The 18,342-nt window shown below is 54.1% G+C and overlaps 1 protein-coding gene across 3 annotated transcripts; it reads left to right on the top strand.

The window, feature by feature from the left end:
- The first annotated feature begins 7,288 nt into the window (after nucleotides 1-7,288).
- NAT16 (N-acetyltransferase 16 (putative)) lies at nucleotides 7,289-17,258 on the top strand. Of its 3 annotated transcripts, XM_063609508.1 has the most exons (6): nucleotides 7,289-7,561; nucleotides 8,481-8,520; nucleotides 12,901-13,045; nucleotides 13,136-13,306; nucleotides 14,279-14,503; nucleotides 15,145-17,258. In XM_063609508.1, the coding sequence occupies exons 3-6, from the start codon at nucleotides 12,905-12,907 to the stop codon at nucleotides 15,715-15,717; spliced, it is 1,110 nt and encodes a 369-aa protein (XP_063465578.1). In that variant the 5' UTR covers nucleotides 7,289-7,561; nucleotides 8,481-8,520; nucleotides 12,901-12,904; the 3' UTR covers nucleotides 15,718-17,258. The 3 variants fall into 3 exon arrangements, with proteins under 3 accessions (XP_063465578.1, XP_055148669.1, XP_055148668.1); XM_055292694.2 differs by lacking the exon at nucleotides 8,481-8,520; XM_055292693.2 differs by lacking the exon at nucleotides 7,289-7,561 and having other exon boundaries at nucleotides 8,311-8,520.
- Nucleotides 17,259-18,342: the final 1,084 nt, after the last annotated feature.

Raw genomic sequence — 18,342 nt, 5'->3', positions numbered from 1 at the left:
TTGCAGTTAGCCAAGATAGCACCATTGCACTCCAGCCTGGGCAACAAGAGTGAAACTCCATCTCAAAAATAAAATAAAATAAAATAAATAAATAAAACTGTTTTTGTTTTTGAGATCAAGTGTTGCTCTGTCGCCCAGGCTGGAGTCCCGTGGTGTGATTTCGGCTCACCTCAAGCTCCGCCTCCCGGGTTCATGCCATTCTCCTGCCTCAGCCTCCCGAGTAGCTGGGACTACAGGCGCCTGCCACCAACACGCCTGGCTAATTTTTTGTATTTTTAGTAAAGACGAGATTTCACTGTGTTAGCCAGGATGGTCTCGATCTCCTGACCTCGTGATCCGCCTGCCTCAGCCTCCCAAAGTGCTGGGATTACAGGCATGAGCCACCGCGCCCGGCCCAAAACAGTGTATTTTTAATAGCCAGCTGAAGTGAGCTACTTGTAAGAAGAAGTGGAATTAACCAGCCCCAGAGAAGATGACAATAATGCTTGCTGAATAAATGAACAGACATTGTAGCCAGTATTGGTTTATGTGCATGGGAAAGAGGAAGCTGACGATTGGGGGAGCACAGATGTGAAACTTCACGTACATCTAAGCACGCTAGTCACACTTCTAACTTTCAGAAGTATAGTGTGAGGCTGGGCTATGGATTGGTTTGGGATTAGGATACTAGGAATCAGGGTGTACAGTGTCTCATGCCTGTAATATCAGCATTTTGGGAGGCCCAGATAGGCGGATCACTTGAGATCAGGTGATGACCAACATGATGAAACCCTGTCTCTACTAAATGTGATGAAACATGTGAGATCAATATGATGAAACCCTGTCTCTACTTAAAAAAAAAAAAAAGCTGGGTGTGGTGGTGGGTGCCTGTAATCCCAGCTACTTGGGAGGCTAAGGCAGACAATTGCTTGAACCCAGGAGGCAGAGGTTGCCATGAACTGAGATCCCACCACCATGACACTCCAGCCTGGGGGACAGAGGGACAGAGGGAGACTCTGTCTCAAAAAAAAAAAAAAAACAGGCCGGGAAGCCAAGGCAGACAGATCACTTGAGGTCAGGAGTTCGAGACCAGCCTGGCCAACATGGTGAAACCCCATCTCTACTAAAAATACAAAAAAATTAGCTGGGTGTGATCTCAGCTACTCGGAAAGCTGAGGCAGGAGGATGGCTTGAACCTGGGAGGCAAAGGTTGCAGTGAGCCAAGATGGCACTACTGCACTCCAGCCCGGGCAACAGAGTGAGATTCCATCTCAAAACAAAAACAAAAACAAAACAAACAAAAAACAGGGATACCAGGAGTCAGGTTTTATCTTTACCTCAGGTCAACTGGGTGACCTGAGATAAGTGATCGGTCTGTTCTCACTGTCCCCAACTGCAGACATAGGCTGGAGGCATTCATGCATTCATAAATACGAATTGAACACCTACTATGTGCCAAGAACTGAACTAAGTACCTAAGTAATAGCGGCGTAAAAATAACTATGACATCATCCCTGTTCTTTTTTTTTTTTTTTTTTTTTTTTGAGACGGAGTCTCGCTCTGTCCCCTAGGCTGGAGTGCAGTGGCACAATCTCGGCTCACTGCAACCTCTGCCTCCCGGGTTCACGCCATTCTCCTGCCTCAGCCTCTCCGAGTAGCTGGGACTACAGGCGCCTGCCACCACGCCCGGCTAATTTTTTGTATTTTTAGTAGAGGCGGGGTTTCACCATGGTCTCGATCTCCTGACCTCGTGATCCACCCGCCTCGGCCTCCCAAAGTGCTGGGATTACAAGCGTGAGCCACCGCGCCCGGCCGACATCATCCCTGTTCTAAAAGAAGTTTATATTAAGCCTGGCATGGTGGCTCACACCTGTAATCCCAGTACTTTGGGAGGTCAAGGTGGATGGATGACCTGAGGTCAGGAGTTTGAGACCAGACTAACCAACATGGTGAAACCCCTTCTCTACTAAAAAATACAAAATTAGCCAGGTGTGGTGGTGTATGCCTGTAATTTCAGCTACTTGGGAGGGTGAGGCAGACGAATCTCTTGAACCTAGGAGGCAGAGGTTGTAGTGAGTCAAGATTGCGCCTGGGCAACAAGAGCGAAACTCTGTTCAATAAATAAATAAATAAGTAAATAGTTTATAGCCAGATGCGGTGGCTCACACCTGTAATCCCAGCACTTTGGGAGGCCGAGGCGGGAGGATCACTTGAGCCCAGGAGTTCAAGACCAGTCTGGGCAACATGGTGAGACTCTGCGTCTACAAAAAATTTTTTAAAAATTAGCAGGGCCTGGTGGTGCGTGTCGGTGCTGCCAACTACTTGGGAGGCTGAGACGGGAGGATCACTTGAGCCCAGGAGTTTGAGGTTGCAGTGAGCTGTGTTTGTGCCACTGCATTCCAGCCTGGGCAAAAGAGCAAGACCCTGTCTCCAAAAATCAAACAAAACAGTTCATGGTCACGCATAGTGATTTTCCCTCTTTCTCTTGCCTGATTCCTGAAGTTCCTGTGGGTGTTCCTCGAGCCCTGACAGTCCTGACTGCGGAATAAACAAGAGGCTTCTGTTATGCCTGAATTCCAAAGTACAGGCTGTGATACACCCCATGTGAGAATTGCTGCTCCAGTTGGCTGGATAATAATACCTACCATCAATTGAAATGTTGTGCCAGGAATGCTCTGCCAGGCACTTTACACACATTACCTTATTTAATCCTTACTGGAAGTTGGGTGCTATGTCCTTTTTGAGGCTGAGAAAGCCGTGACTTTATGACTCACCAGGAGAGTGTGGCGTCTCTGATATCTGCCTTGTGGGATGATCTAGATGATTCCTTTTAGTCTATCATTCTGAGCAAGGCTTTTAGGCGCTCACTGGCTTTGTGACTTGGAGCCAATTACTTAACCCTTTCATCTCTGGTCTCCTTCCTCTGTCTGCAAGAGGAGCTGATTGTGAAGCTTGTAAAGCATGCAAGGTATTGGCCAGAGGTGGTGGCTCACGCCTGTAATCCCAGCACTTTGGGAGGCCAAGGTGGGCGGATCACTTGAAGCTAGGAGTTTGAGACCAGCCTGGGCACGTAGCAAGATGCTGTGTCTACGAAAAATTTAAAAAATAAAATAAAAAGAGAAAAAGCATATGAGGGATCCAGGTCATTTCCTGCAAATCATTCACATCTTTTATTTCACTGCTCTCATCACAACACAGATGTCCCATAGATAGTTGGAGACAGCCTGGAAGGTCGAGACTTGATTCGTAGATTGGGGAATTGTCCAGATAGGTCACTGGATGGGGTGTGATAAGGGGGATGGCAGAAGACTTGGCATTGATTTCACAGTGGGACGGGGAGAAGAGGGGTCTAAGAGGGAAACACTCAAAAACAAAAATCCAGAGGAGGAAGTCTTGGTCACCAGAATCCTGAGATGCCAAGGCTTTCAGCTTGGCAAGTATGAAGATTCAACGTGGCTTATTATGGCCTGGCGAGGTGGCTTATGTCTGTAATCCCAGCACTTTGGGAGGCCAAGGCAGGAGGATGGCTTGAGACCAGGAGTTCAAGACCAGCCTGGGCAACATAGCAAGACTCTGTCTCTACAAAAAATATAATAATTTGCTGGGTGTGGTGACATGTGCCTGTAGTCTCAGTTATTCAGGGGGCTGAGGTGGGAGATCTCTTGAGCCCAGGAGTTTGAGGTTGCAGCGAGCTATGATTGTGCCACTGCACTCCAGTCTAGGTGAAAGAGCAAGATCCTGTCTCTTAAAAAAAAAAAATTTTTTTTTTTTTTTGAGACTGAGTCTAGCTCTGTTGCCCAGGCTGGAGTGCAGTGGCATCATTTCAGCTCGCTGCAACCTCCACATCCTGGGTTCAAGTGATTCTCTTGCCTCAGCCTCCAGAGTAGCTGGGATTACAGGCACGTGCCACCATGCCCGGCTAATTTTTGTATTTTTAGTAGAGAAGGGGTTTTGCTATGTTGGCCAGGCTGGTCTTGATCTCCTAACCTCAAGTGATCCATCCGCCTCGGCCTCTCAAAATGCTGGGATTACAGGCGTGAGCCTCGGCACCTGGCCTATCTCCATTATAAATGGCACTAATACTTGATTGGTGCTTAATTCTCTCTCTCTCTCTCTCTCTATATATATATATATATACATATATTTTATGTATATATGTATGTGTATATATACACACACACACACAGATACACACATATATATATACATATATACGTGTGTGTGTGTGTGTGTGTGTGTGTATAGAGAGAGACAAGGTCTCGCTCTGTCACCCAGGCTGGAGCACAGCAGCACCATCAGAGCTCATTGCAACTTCAAACTCCTGGGCTCTAGCGATCCTTCTACCTCAGCCTCCTGAGTAGCTGGGAGCACAGGTGCACACCACTGTGCCCGGCTAATTCTTTTATTTTTGGTAGAGACAAGGTCTCACTATGTTGCCCAGACTGGTCTCAAACTCCTGGCCTCAAGAGATCCTCCTGCTTCGGCCTCCCAAAGTGTTGGCATTACAGGACTGGGCCAGGAGGATCACTTGAGGTCAGGAGTTCGAGACCAGCCTGGCCAACATGGTGAAACCCTGTCTCTACTAAAAATACAAAAATTAGCTGGGCATGGCCTGGTGCAGTGGTTCATGTCTGTAATCCAAGCACTTTGGGAGGCCGAGGCGGGTGGATCACCTGAGGTTGGGAGTTCAAAACCAGCCTGACCAACATGGAGAAACTCCGTCTCTACTAAAAACACAAAAATTAGCTGGGCGTGGTAGCACATGCCTGTAATCCCAGCTACTCGGTAGGCTGAGGCAGGAGAATCTCTTGATCCCAGGAGGCGGAGGTTGCGGTGAGCCGAGATCACACGACCGCACTCCAGTCTGGGCAACAAGAGCGAAACTCCGTCTCAAAAAAAAAAAAAAAAAAAAAAATTAGCTGGGCGTGGTGGTGCAGCTACTCAGGAGGCTGAGGCCAGAGAATCGCTTGAACCCGGAAGACGGAGGCTGCAGTGTGCCGAGATCGCGCCACTGCACTCCAGCCTGGGCGACAGAGAGAGACTCTGTCTCAAAAAAAAAAAAAAAAATTCCTATGGGATCTAGTCCATAGCCTTCTCAGAATCTACTTTGCTCTTCTGTAAAATGGCTAAACAACCCGCCCTCCCCTACAGCGTTGTGGAGATTAAGCTACAGTGCTTAGTAAACATTGGGTGGTTCAGTGGTTCACACCACATCGCCACCAGTACTGGGTAGAGGGTAGTCCTGGAACCTAGGCCAGCCACGCCAGGGCTGTCTCCTCTCAGCCAGATCTCTCCTCCATCCCAGAATAGGCCTCCTCCCTGCAACTCTGAGCACTCAGGAAGCTGAAAGCCACTTGTTCTCTAGCTGAGAGGAAAACCGGCTCTCCTAGATGTCTGAGAATGAAGCCTGGAACAAGATGGCTTTCCATTGGCCCAGGGAGCGGTTTGGAGGCGGGACTTACAGTGACAACTTGCTTCTGAGTGGCTTGGACTTAAGGGGAGGGGCCGAAACGTTGGGAAACTTTTAATTCTGATTGGCTGATGGAACTGGAAGTGTGTGAGTGTTGGACCAATCCAAGAGTTTCTGTTGGTGGAAAGTGTGGCTTCTGGCGAAAGGGGAGGGATTGGCATATGGTGGTCTCTCCCTTTGGCCACTAGTGATTTTTTCCTTGAAACCTGTAACTTTTTGAAGTTCTTTCCCATCATGAAGCATATGGCACCTTAATCTGCAGTTTGGTGAGACGCACAGTGTGTTAGCACTTTCAGAAATCAGAAATAGGGGGAAGTCCTATTAAAAAAATGTTGAATAACTTGTCAGTTGCATTTTGCACCAACCAGTGGTGGTGCAGCTACTCAGGAGGCTGAGGCAGGAGAATGGCATGAACCCGGGAGGCAGAGCTTGCAGTGAGCCGAGATCGCGCCACTGCACTCCAGCCTGGGCAACAGAGCGAGACTCCTCTCAAAAAAAAAAAAAAATTATTCCCTGCATCTCTAAAGCAGTTTACAGTTACTAAAGGGCTTTGTCTATCACTTTCCTGGCTCCTTACAGGGTAGAACTGAAGGTGTTCTGATCTCACTTTATTATTTTATTTTATTTTGAGTTGGATTCTCGCTCTGCCGCGCAGGCTGGAGTGCAGTGGCGCGATCTCGGCGCACTGCAACCTCTGCCTCCCAGGTTCAAACGATTCTCCTGCCTCAGCCTCCCAAGTAGCTGAGATTACAGGTGCAGGCCACTGTGCCTGGCTGATATTTGTATTTAGTAGAAACGGGGTTTCCCCATGTTGGCCCTGCTGGTCTTGAACTCCTGACTTCAGGTGATCCTACCACCTCGGCCTCCCAGAGTGCTGGGATTACAGGCGTGAGCCACCGTGCCAGGCCAGGCCAGGCTAATTGTTGTATTTTTAGTAGAGATGGGGTTTCACCATGTTGGCCAGGCTGGTCTCGAACTCCTGACCTCAAGTGATTCGCCCGCCTCGGCCTCCCAAAGTGCTGGGATCACAGGCGTGAGCCACGGCACCGAGCCTTGAGCTCACTTTATAGGTGGGATGGAGAACCTTGTAGGAGTTAAGAGCCTGGGCCACCGGCTTATTAGAGCAGGGGCAGCGGTGCACCCACCCGAGTCCCAGCTCCACACTTCCCTCTTCCTCCCCAGCCACCAGGATCAGCGTGGGGTGCAGAGCCTCCTGAGTGCAGAGGTCTGTGTGAATGTGCCTGGGTGTGCGCTGTGTACCTGGAGGTCTTTCTGCCTGCTGTCCCGTGGGGTACATTGTGGATTTAGGGGCCTTGTGCACCCGGGGAACCAGGGTGCTCGGGCACCCACGCAGTGGTGAGAAGATGGAGAGGTCTTGGCCTCGCTCTGCCCTTTTTAGCCTTTCAACTTCTGTCTCTTGATATCTCTTCACCTTCCCGTGTTCTAGGGTTTCTGATTCCATCAGTTTCCGGGGATGAAGTCTGGAGCTTATAATGGAGAGAGGAGATTCTATTGAGGGGTGGCTCCTAGAGGAGGAGGACTTCAGGGCAGTGGGGGACCCCCGGACAGAGAACAGAGGTGTTGGGCGTGGGGTGGGGAGATAACTAAGCCAGCAACACCAGCATCACCACCACCAAAACCCGAGACACCACCATCCTCAGTCCCACTCCCCAGCCGGGACACAGGGTGGAGTCTCGCTAGTAGGGCTTGAGGCCACCCAGCTGCCCAGGGCGCACCCTGATCCCCGGCCCCGCCAGCAGGGCACGAGTCCGCTCCGGATCCGTCCCGGGTTTCTCCCGCGTCGCCGGGGTCTCCGCCCCTCGGAGCTGCCGCCGGAGCGTCGCCGCGGGAGCCACGCGTGCCACCCGAAACCCTGAACCGATGGGCGCCCGGCCCGCGTCGCCAACGGAGCCGCGACGCTGCCCCAGGGCTGACCTTCGACATTCGAGTCGGGCTCCGACAGCGCGGCCGAGTCCCCGCTCGTCATCCTCCTTTGACTCTTGGGGGCTCCAAAGGGACCTCTCTCTTGGCACTGGGGGTGTCTGCGCCCGCCGCCCGCCCCGCTTGGCTTTGCGGCATCTCGGCCCTGGCTCCAGCTCCGGCTCCGGCGAGGTACGGGGGCGGCCGGGCCTGGGGACTGGGGAGGGGGCTAGCGTGCTCCTCCACCGCAGAATGGGGCAGCAGAAGGCCACCGCCCCGCAGGGGGACCAAGCGGTTGCGCCCCCTTCTGCCCAGCCCCTCCCAGTCCGAGTACCCAGAAAACTGAGTCAGAGGCTGCGCTTCAGGTGTCCAGAAGCGCTCCCCCGCCCCCCTCTGTTGCCATGTCGCTCCCACCTGTCCCCAGGGTCCGGTGCCCAGGGGAACCCCCGCCAAGCAGATCGCTCCCTTCGCAATCTCCCTCTCGCCGAAGCCGAAGCCCAAGCCCAAGCCCCCAATCCGGGATAGACGCAGAGGGAAGACCCTCACTCGGGAAGACCCTGCAAGACAGGCCCCGTCCTCCACGACTGCGGCCCTCTGGGGCCCTCCCCCTACCCCCTTTCGCTGGGCCATCTTCCCCGGCCTCTGCCTCTGCCCACCCCCTAGGCCTTCCCTCCCGCCCCCACTTCATCGCCTCTTCCCTGTCTCTGTTTCCAAGGTTGTCCTCTTACAGCCTTTTTTCTGACTTTCTTTTCCCCTTGACCCCTTCTCCTCCACGGATCCCCGCCCCCCACACCTCGGGGCGAAGGGGGTGTGTCACGCTCCTTTCTATTTACAGTGTCCCAGGGGAAGGGGTGCGTGCTAGGATTTTTTTTTTTTTTTCATCTGCTGGGCCCGGAGTCACGAGGTGTCATGTCTGTGATTCGGTGTGGAAGCCTCCTCCCGCTCCCTGCCTGTCCCCTGCGGCCGCATCTCCTGTCCGCTTTTGTCTGCTCTCTGCCTCCATTCCCGTCCTTTTCGCTCTCATATTTGGGCGCTTTGTGCAGCTGCCTTCTTTGTCTCCGCCTCTCAGGCGACTGGGCTCTCCCTTCCCTCCCTCTCCTCCCTCCCCCAGTGTCAAGAAGCCATCGGCCTCAGGGGCATCGATATTTCAGGTGTGTGGGGTGTGGTGGGAGTGGGGTGCGGGTGGGTGGGCTCCCGGCATTCCCAGCTCTGACTCTGATCATGCCCAGCTATGACTCCGATCACCCCCTCCCCAAAGAGATCATTCATATTTATGAGATTTAAAGAATGTCCCCAAGGATGTGGGGATAGGGATGAAGAGAGAAGTACTGTTCCTCTTTTTCTCTCTTTTTTTTTTTTTGACGGCATTTCACTCTTGTTGCCCAGGCTGGAGTGCAATAGCGCGATCTAGGATCACCACAGTCTCTGCCTCCCAGGTTCAAGCGATTCTCCTGCCTCAGCCTCCTGAGTAGCTGGGATTACAGGAATGCACCAGCATGCCCAGCTACTTTTGTATTTTTTTTTTTTTTAGTAGAAACAGAGTTTCTCCATGTTGTTCAGGCTGGTCTTGAACCCCTGACCTCAGATGATCCGCCTCCCTCGGCCTCCCGAAGTGCTGGGATTACAGGCATGAACCACGCGCCTGGCCAAGAAATGCTGTCCCTCTTCTAGGAGGGCGCTTGGTCCGGGAGATACCTGGACTACATTTCCAACAGTGCCCTGGACTCACCAGCTGCCTCAGCCTCTGCCTAGACATCTGATGAGAGTTAAGAGTTCCATGGAGCCAGGCTGGAGGGTGCTGGACTGGAGGGTAGGAAGTGGTCAGCATGTGAAGCAAGGGTTACAGGCCAGCCCACAGCTTTGGCTTGGCCTGGAATCCCTGACCTGTTTTATTACTCACCTCCTCCAAGGTTGAAGGACCTGGGAACCTTTGTTCATGTCCGCCAAAAGGGAACAGGGGTAGAGGTGGTGCCTGGGTTGAAAGATGGGGGATGCATTGGAAAGTTCTTCCTTCCCAGTGAATCTGGGAACTCCCCACGTCCACCCCTACCCTTACTCCCACCACAGACAACCTTATCTGAGATGTAGAAATACCATTTGGAAAGGGTCTCCTTACTGTAAGCAAGGGAAGGAGACTGGAGCCAAATGTCTTGAATGAGTCAGGTGGGTTCCAGTCTACCGGTTGCTCACAACTTATCACCTTTGGGGGTAGTGAGGGTATTGCTGGAGGCACCACTGAACCACTAGCTTGCATTTTCCTGGGACCCATGAACAGCTGGTTCATGTTGCCTGGAGCTATAGATGGAGTCAGGAGCTAGCTTGCTCTTCTTTGGGACCCATTGTCCTCAGAGCATGGTGCAAGAGGTCTGGGGCTTGGGCTGGTTCCAGGCATGGGGGCTTGTGTGTTGGCATAGGGATTGCTGACAGTGTGGGCCAGACAGTGAGGGAGTTCCTAGCAACTGCATCTCTGGTTCTTCATCAGCTTATCCCACCTGGGCCCTTCAACTCCTGTTCAAGGACCCAGTAGTTCCCCTCCTTGCTGTTCAGGCTGGGTTCAGAGATCCAGATACACTGAAAACAGATCTTGGCCGGGCATGGTGGCTCAGACCTGATATCCCAGCACTTTGGGAAGTGGAGGTGAGAGGATCACTTGAGCCCAGGAGTTCAAGACCAGCCTGGACAAAATAGTGGGACCTCCATCTCTACAAAAAATTAAACATTTTAAAAAGTAGCCAGGTGTGGTGGCACACGCCTGTAGTCCCAGCTACTCGGGAGGCTAAGGTGGGAGGATCGCTTGAGCCCAGGAGGTTGAGGCTGCAGTGAGCTATGATGATGCCATTGTACTCCAGCCTGGATGACAGAGCAAGACCCTGACTCAAAAGAATAAAATAAAATAACAAAAAAGCAACAACAATAATAATAAGAGGTCTTCCCCCCTGGCCTGGAAGCCAAGGAAACTTAACTTTTAGCCTGGCTCTGCCCAGACTGAGTCACCTCGGGCAAGGCTCTTAATCTCCTTGATTGTGAAAAGAATGGGTTGAACCTGATGGTCTTTAATGGCCCCAGCAGGGGATCTAAATCCTCTGAGCCTGGCTTTCTCCTCTCCTCTGATAATTCTGGCTCCATATCCAGGTAATCTCCAGGTGTTGGAATCAGATGAGAAAGAATCAGAAAACAAAGAGGGAGATGGGACTCTTGTCTGGAAGCTTGGTTTGTATAGCAAGCATACCGCGTTTAGGCAAGCCCTGTGTATGGCTTGGAAGTGCAAACCACTCCTTGGTCCCACTGCTGGTCAACCTTCCCCAAACCTAGGTCAAACTTTTGTAAAAAAAAAAAAAGTCCAGTTCAGTCAATAAGTCAATATCACCCCCACAGAGTAGCTGGTCTGTGTGCCCTTGGGATGTTGGTTAATGAGGCTTAATGTAGGTTATCTGAGGTGAGCATTATCATTGGCTGAAAGAGAGAGGGGGGATTTGATTGGTTGATTTGGCTGATCTGGAAGAGACAGGCCCAGAAATAGAAATCGCTGGGACTTGGATAGGAGGCTTTCTCTTTCATTTTGGTGGAGCTCCGACAGAACACTTTTCAAACGGTTCCTAGTCCTGGAGTGGACAGAGCTCAAGTCTCCCTATGGGGAAGAGGGGCAGAAGGAAGGAAAGGGGTGGGGGCGGGGGGTGTTGACTGGCTTAGAAAGAATGTCTTGACATTTTCTTCTTCTTCTTTCTTCTTCTTCTTCTTCTTCTTCTTCTTCTTCTTCTTCTTCTTCTTCTTCTTCTTCTTCTTCTTCTTCTTCTTTTTTCTTCTTTCTTCTTTCTTCTCCTTCTCCTTCTCCTTCTTTTTTTTTTTCTTGAGACAGACTCTCACTCTGTTGCCCAGGCTGAGTGCAGTGGCTCAACCTCGGCTCAGGCTCACTACAACCTCCACCTCCCGGGTTCAAGTGACTCTTGTGCCTCAGCCTCCCTAGTAGCTGGGATTATAGGCGTCCACCACCATGCTTGGCTAATTTTTGTATTTTTGGTAGAGATGGGTTTTCATCATGCTGGCCAGGCTGGTCTCGAACTCCTGACCTCAGGTGATCTACCCGCCTCAGCTGAGCCGCCGTGCTAGGTTGGCTTGACATTTTCTAGTGGCGCTATCTATCTTGCTTATATATGAATGCGTATGTCAAGAGGTGGACGTGAGGGGATGGGGAACTGGGGCAGCAATATGGAGTATATTTGGGGTCTACACCTTCCCCCTTTGCCCTGGCTGGGATTGTAGCTGGTAGTGGCAGGAAATGGGGTGAGGGTGAATCCTCCACTGTTCTCTGGGAACTTTCTTGTGGACAGAGAGGTGACACTGGGAGTTTCTTTCTCATGTTGTCCTTGCAGAGGTCTTAGAGAGGTGATGGGATCCTTGAAGGAGTGTGCCCCTTTTTTTTTTTTTTTTTGACACAGGTTCTCTCTCTGTCACACAGGCTGGAGTGCCGTGGTGTGATCACGGCTCACTGCAACCTTGTCTCCTTGGCTCAAATGATCCTCCCACTTCAGCCTCAGAGCAGCTGGGACTACACGCCCACTGCACAACCATGCCCGGCTAATTTTTTGTATTTTTTGTAGAGACAGAGTCTCACTATATTGCCCAGGCTGTTCTTAAACTCCATGACTCAACCAATCCACCTGCCTTGGCCTCCCAAAGCACTGGGAGTACAGGCATGAGTCTCTGTGCCCGGGCTTCCTTTTTTTTTTTTTTTAAACTACCCCTAAGTGCCTTTTTTCTTTTGCCTGGGTCCCTGGATCTGGGGCTAGTCTATGGGGAGCTCACAGGGTTCTAAGTTTCTGACTGTTAGGGAGCATCCTATAAGAGTGGAGTGGGTAGAGCTGAGATTTCTGGAAGCTGGTGGGAAGAGGGAGGGAGCTGGGAGCCCTCCACTCCCAGGGTCTGTGTGGACAGCAGAAAAGAAAGGGTGTGGGCCAGGTACAGTGGCTCACACCTGTAATCCCAGCACTTTGGGAGGCCAAGGTAGGAGGATCTCGAACCCAGGAGTTCGAGACCAGCCTGGGCAACATAGTGAGATCCCTATCTGTATTAAAAAAATAATAAGAAGAAATGAAGAAAGGGGCCAATGTGGTGGCTCACGCCTGTAATCCTAGCACTTTGGGAAGCTGAGGTGGGAGGATCACCTGAAGTCAGGAATTCAAGATCAGCCTGGCCAACATGGTGAAACTCCGTCTCTACTAAAAATACAAAAATTAGCCAGGCATGGTGGCACGTGCCTGTAGTCCCAGCAACTCAGGAGGTGAAGGCAGGAGAATAGTTTGAAGCCAGAAGGCAGAGGTTGCAGTGAGCCGAGATCGCGCCACTGCACTCCAGCCTGGGCGGCAGAACGAGATTCCGTCTCAATAAATAAATAAATAAATAAATAAATAAATAAATAAAAGAAAAAGAAAGGGTATTTGTGTAGGAAGGGGCATTAGGACCGTTTGTGTGCAGGGCCCCAGATGTGGAAACAAAGGGGCTGATCCAGGTGCTGAATTCTCTTTTTTCTTCAGGGTCATGAAGCTGGAAGCCAGCTGTGGCACAGCCACCTCAGAGGGCCCTAAGCCGGAAAAGGAGACTGCCCGAGATGCACAGCCAAGCTCTGAAATCCGGCCACAGGAGGTGGAGGCCGAGCCCAGGTCGGGATCGGGGCCTGAGGCTCAGGCTGAGCCCCTGGGGGCTGAGTCAGGGCCTGAGGCCAAGGCCGAGTTGTCGCGGGCCGATCCTGGGTCAGGATTGGGGCCTGAGGCTGAGGCCGAGCCATTGGACTTCGTGGTGGCCACGGAACGGGAATTTGAGGAAGTGCTGGCCATCTCGGGGGGCATCTACGGCGGCCTGGACTACCTTCCTAGCCGCTACCACAGCTGGCTCCGGGACCCCGACCGCACGGTGGTGCTGGCCAAGCGCAACGGAGGCGTGGTGAGCCCGGGGGCAGGGCCCAGGTGACATGGGGTGAAGCCACCTGCGGGTGCGTGGATCTTAGGAAAAGGAGGATGAGAGCTTCTCCCCAGCCTTCGTCCGGATGCTGAGGAAATAAAGCATGCTTTGGGACCAAAGTGCAGGGCGTGCAGTGCGGATCCAGGGGCTATGTCAGTGAGGGTGGGGTGGACGACTCCTAAAGCAGAGGAACCAGAGGGACAGGTGAGCGTTTGAAAGTTCGAGGATCCACCGGAGGAGTTTCTGGGGGTAAAAGCAAAAAAGGTGGGGAGCAGGAGAGAGAGGGTAGGCTAGGGGTGGGAGCAGGAAGAGCTTAGAGTTGGGCTGGCGAAGGAGCTAAGAGGAAGTGGGGCGTGGCAAACTCCCGGGGGAGGAGCTAAGGAAGGGGCGTGGCGAGCGGTCCGGAACTTGACGCACTCTGAGCTGGAGTATCTCAAGAGGTGGAAGGGGCCGGGCGCGTCGACTCAAGCCTGTAACCCCAGCTCTTTGGGAGGCCGAGGCAGGAGGATCACTTGAGGCTAGGAGTTCCAGACCAGTCTGGGCAACATGCGAGACCCCTGTCTCTAAAAAAAAATAAATAAAAAGCCGAGAGTAGGGGTGCGTGCCTGTTGTCCCAGCTACTAGAAAGGATTGAGGGTGGAGGGGATCGCTTGAGCCCAGGAGTTTGAGGCTGCAGTGAGCTGTGATCCCACCACTGCGCTCCAGCCTGGGTGAGGAGACCCTGTCCTAAATTTAAAAAAAAAAAAAAAAAAAAGGTGGACGAAGCCCCCGCGAATGACTGTTCCGCCAGCTCTGTAATCTGAGGCCCAAGTGCCGTGCCACCCCAGGCCTGGCCTGGTGCCCGGGTGGTGACGCGGAGTGCTCAGCGTGTGGGAAGAGGAGAGCCCAGTGAGCCGACAGCCCTGGCAGGGGCGGAGGCGGGGAGGGCCCCGCGCTAACGGCCTCGGTCCGCAGATCGCCCTGGAGTCGGTGAACGTGATCGACGCCGGGGAGACGGCGCTGGTGGAGGGGCTGCGCGTGGCGCCCTGGGAGCGCGGGAAGGGCGTGGCCGGGCTGCTGCAGCGCTTCTGCTCGCAGCTGGTCAAGCGACAGCACCCGGGGGTCAAGGTGGCACGGCTCACCCGGGATGACCAGCTGGGCCCCCGGGAGCTGAAGAAATACCGCCTAATCACCAAGCAGGTGAGAAGGACGGGGAGCTCGGATGGCTGGGCCTCTCTGCTGGGGCATACGGGGAGACCCTCCCTACCCCCAGCAGAACACGGGCTTTCTCTCTCTCTGGGCTTTACCGAGTGGCGCGGCCCATAAGCCTTGCCCTGGGACTCCCAGTCCTTACCACACCCTTTGACCCAGGGGAAGTCAAACTCCGGACTCCCAGCCTGAAACCCTAGTCCTTACTTCCCAACTTCGGGGACCCTGCCTCCCCTAGGATCCTGCCTCTGTTCAGGGACCCAAACCTTCTCCTCTGAGCCTTTGTCCTCCCTCTGCGCCTCCCCAATCCTACTGACTGATCGGCCTCCCTGGCTTTCACGTCCCTGGAGACCCGGGGACCCGCGCCCTCAGTTCCCTGGCTACTCCATACTGATCCCACCTCTTCTTGGGGATCCACGTATTGGGAGCCCGTGCCCCTGGTCCCTGTCTGGTACCCTTGAAACCCAGGCTTTCCCATACCCCACTCGGCCCGGAGCCCTCACGGTCGCTCCTCCAGAGGGACCCAGGTGGGAGCCCGCGGGCGTGAACGTGGGAGTGAAGATGCCTGCCGAGAGGCGCCGGGCTCGCCAGCCCTGCCGCGCCCACCCCGCGCTCACTCATGCCACCCGCAGGGCATCCTTTTGGTCCGATTCAACGCGTCCGCGCTGCTGGCCGGGCTGGGCGCGCGGCTGGCGGCGCTGCGGACCTCTGGCACCTTCTCGCCCCTGCCCACCGAGGCCGTGTCCGAGGCAGGCGGCGACGTGGCACGCCTCCTGCTGTCGCCCTCCGTGCAGCGCGACGTGCTTCCGGGCGGGACCATCATCCAAGACTGGCAGCCCTACCGGCCAAGCGAAAGCAACCTGCGCCTGCTGGCGGCCAAGGGCCTGGAGTGGCGCGTGGACAGCCGCGCGCGCCCGCGCGTGCTCACGCTGTGCACGCGCCCCTTCCCCATCCCGCACGGAGGGGACGGCACTTGGCGCTATCTCAACATCGACGCCTTCGGTAGCGACGGCGCGCAGGTGCAGAGCCAGCTGCTGTGGCACCTGCAGCGCCAGGCCCCGCGCCTCGCCGGCCTCAACGTCATGTGCCAGCTCTTCCTGGAGCCCCAGCTGTGGTCACAGCTGGCTGACTTCTGCCAGGCCGGGCTGGGGCTGGAGCTGGTGAAGGGTTATACTGAACAGTACCTGCTGGAGGCCGACATCTGAGGCCTCTCCTCTGGCGGAGAAGGGGAAAAAGACCCGTCCTCTTCCGCAGTTTCCCCAGCCAGCCACTTTCCTGCCTTTTCCGACGCTGCGTCTCCTGAGAAGTCCCCTCTGACTCCTGCCCTCCTGCCCTTACCGGCGCAGGTCTCCCCACTCTGTCCCTTTTCCCCTTACTATCTTGCCTCTAGCTCCCCCAAACACCATTGCCCATTCCCTGACCTGAACTTGCGGACTATTGGGTGGGGGGGTGGGGGCCTTGAGCTGCTGTTATCCACCCTCTCTTTTCCCAAAGAACTGGTCCCTGCACAGGCTTCAGAGTCCTTCCTTCCCTCTCCATGACCTCACCCCGGGCATGAACTCCCCCTTTCCTGGCTTCTCCCTTCTGCCCCCTCGTGGGTGGAAGCACTCAGGAGTGTGTGGGATGCCCAGCCTCGTTCCCGAGCGCAGCCGCCCAATCCGCGTTTCTTTTCTTCCTCCTGCCCTTTCTAAATCCCTAAAAACTGGCTCTGCACTGCCCTCCCCACTCCAAGCCCCTCCCCCTGCTCAAGCCTCTGGTGCCAGAGATCAGTGCCTTCTCCCCACTTCTCTCTAGCCCCTCATCCTCATCCTCTCTGGATCTCTACAACGCTTAACACCGCAGTGCCCATTTTTCTGTCCCTGTTTTCCTTCCCATCACCAGCCCAGTGTGCAATCCAGAGAGAGAGAGAGAGAGAGATACTGTAAAATGAAATATATTTAGAATGCTTCCCCATTTGGGTCCTTGTTCACCTGGTGATGCACTTTCTGAGCCTGCCTCTCTCACTGGGGTTTCCTCCAGCTTTGCACAACGTTGTTATTTCGCAGGATCCCCCGTGCCCCAGCTCACCCAAGCGTGGGGCGGGGGGGATGGTGTGGTTCTAGCTGAAGAGTTTGGTACAGTGGAGGGCAGGTCCCTCAGCCTGCCATACGGGCTGTCTCCTGGTTCCAACCAGGCCGCCTTCTAGTGCAACTGGAATTCCCACCTCCTGGTATTTCTGGACACCACTCCCTTCCTCTGGATCATTTATGCTTTTAGAACTTTGAGAGTCTTCTATTTAATTGCAAGTAGTAACAGCTGCATCTGCACAGCGCTGTCTCCAATACTGGTTCCCCACATCAAAGGCAGAGGGAGAAAACAGAAGGCTGGGAAAGATCAAAGTGACTTGTAAGTCATTCAGAGTAGCTAGGAGCCTCCCAGCGAATAGAACCCGGGTGTCCCAAGCCTAAAGCATGACCTAGAACTTCACTCTGTGTGATGATGTTAGCTTGAGCTTCTTGTTGGGCAATGCATAGGTGCTAGGAGAATGTTGGCAGTGAGTTAGGGGTTCGCCGGGGATGGGATCCGAGATGTGGGCAGAGGTGGACACCAGCAGGTGGAAGAATGTGGACAAGGTGGGGGGTGGGGGCAGCCGCCGCTTCGCCACTTTCCCCAGCTCTGGTTTTGCTACTGTGCTGCTCTCCTTGGCTGCCACCTCCTTGTCACAGTGACCACGATTGTATGACAATAAAATGGACCTTTTGGCCACTCTCTGTGTCTGTTTCACTTCCCAGTGGGGAGAAATGAGACACATTATCTTCCCCTTTCTCAGCAGCCTGTATCAGAGAGGATCTCTAAGCCCTGTGGCAATGGGGCTAATGACTTCCCGGGGAGAAGGGGGAGGTGGAGAGGGGTTCTGAGGAGGGCTGCTGGCTGTGCGCCCCTACCCCACCCCTGCCAAGCGGAGGAAAGAAGCCGCTGCCCAGGACCGAGGTGGGCAGCAGCGCGGCCTCCTGACTCGCCCTGGGCCTCGCTTTTCCCTGGACCTGGGAGTCGGCTGCTTCCCAAATTCTGTGAGTTCTTCTCCCAAGTCCCACTTGGCATCCAAGACCAACTTCCATCAGCCAGGATCCAGGCATCTAACCCCCAGTTCCAGACTCGCCCGTGGCCAGCCGGGCTCGCTTTCCCCTTTTCTAGGTGGGCAACCCGTGGTGGGTGGAGGAGGTGGAGAGAGCCGATGGAGCACCGCCTGCCCCCGCCCACCCCCAGCCTTCCCTGGATCGGCGGAGACTGCGATCCCCCAAAGTAACACACGGGGGCGCCAGGACGTGCGCGGACGCGGGCGAGGCAGCACAAGGTGGTTTTCGTCCGTGTGAGTGTGTCCGTGGGCGTCTTTGTGTGTCTGCGTTTCTGTACATGTGTGTACGAGTCAGGGGGTGTCTGGGTGGGATGGATTCGGGACAACGTGCCTGGTGTACCCCAGAATCAGGTACCTCAAGTGGTTTTTTTTCTGTTGTTTTTTTGATGAGGACGATGCTTGATATGTTACTATGTACGTGTGGACGGGGAGGCAGGCGACTTGTGTGTATTGTCGAGTGTGCACAGCGCAGCCTGTGAGTCCCTGCAACCGCGTCTTGGATTTCTGAAGTCGCATTCCTTGAGGGTTTTGGCGCCCCTCCCTCCACCTGGTAAAAGGAATGGATGAGAACACTTAGAGCACATCTCCATTGCCCTGCACACATCTGCAGCCTAGGTCTGGGTAACTGCTAGGCTAGGTGTGACATTGTGTTTGTGTAAGTGGGTGTGTCTCCGAATCTCAGTGTGATTCTGTAGGACAGTGTGTTATGTGTGTG

Source organism: Symphalangus syndactylus, chromosome 9, assembly GCF_028878055.3.
Source record: "Symphalangus syndactylus isolate Jambi chromosome 9, NHGRI_mSymSyn1-v2.1_pri, whole genome shotgun sequence".
Lineage (NCBI taxonomy): Eukaryota > Metazoa > Chordata > Mammalia > Primates > Hylobatidae > Symphalangus > Symphalangus syndactylus.
The sequence above is the reverse complement of the archived record's forward strand: the minus strand, read 5'-3'. Positions and strand labels throughout refer to the sequence as shown.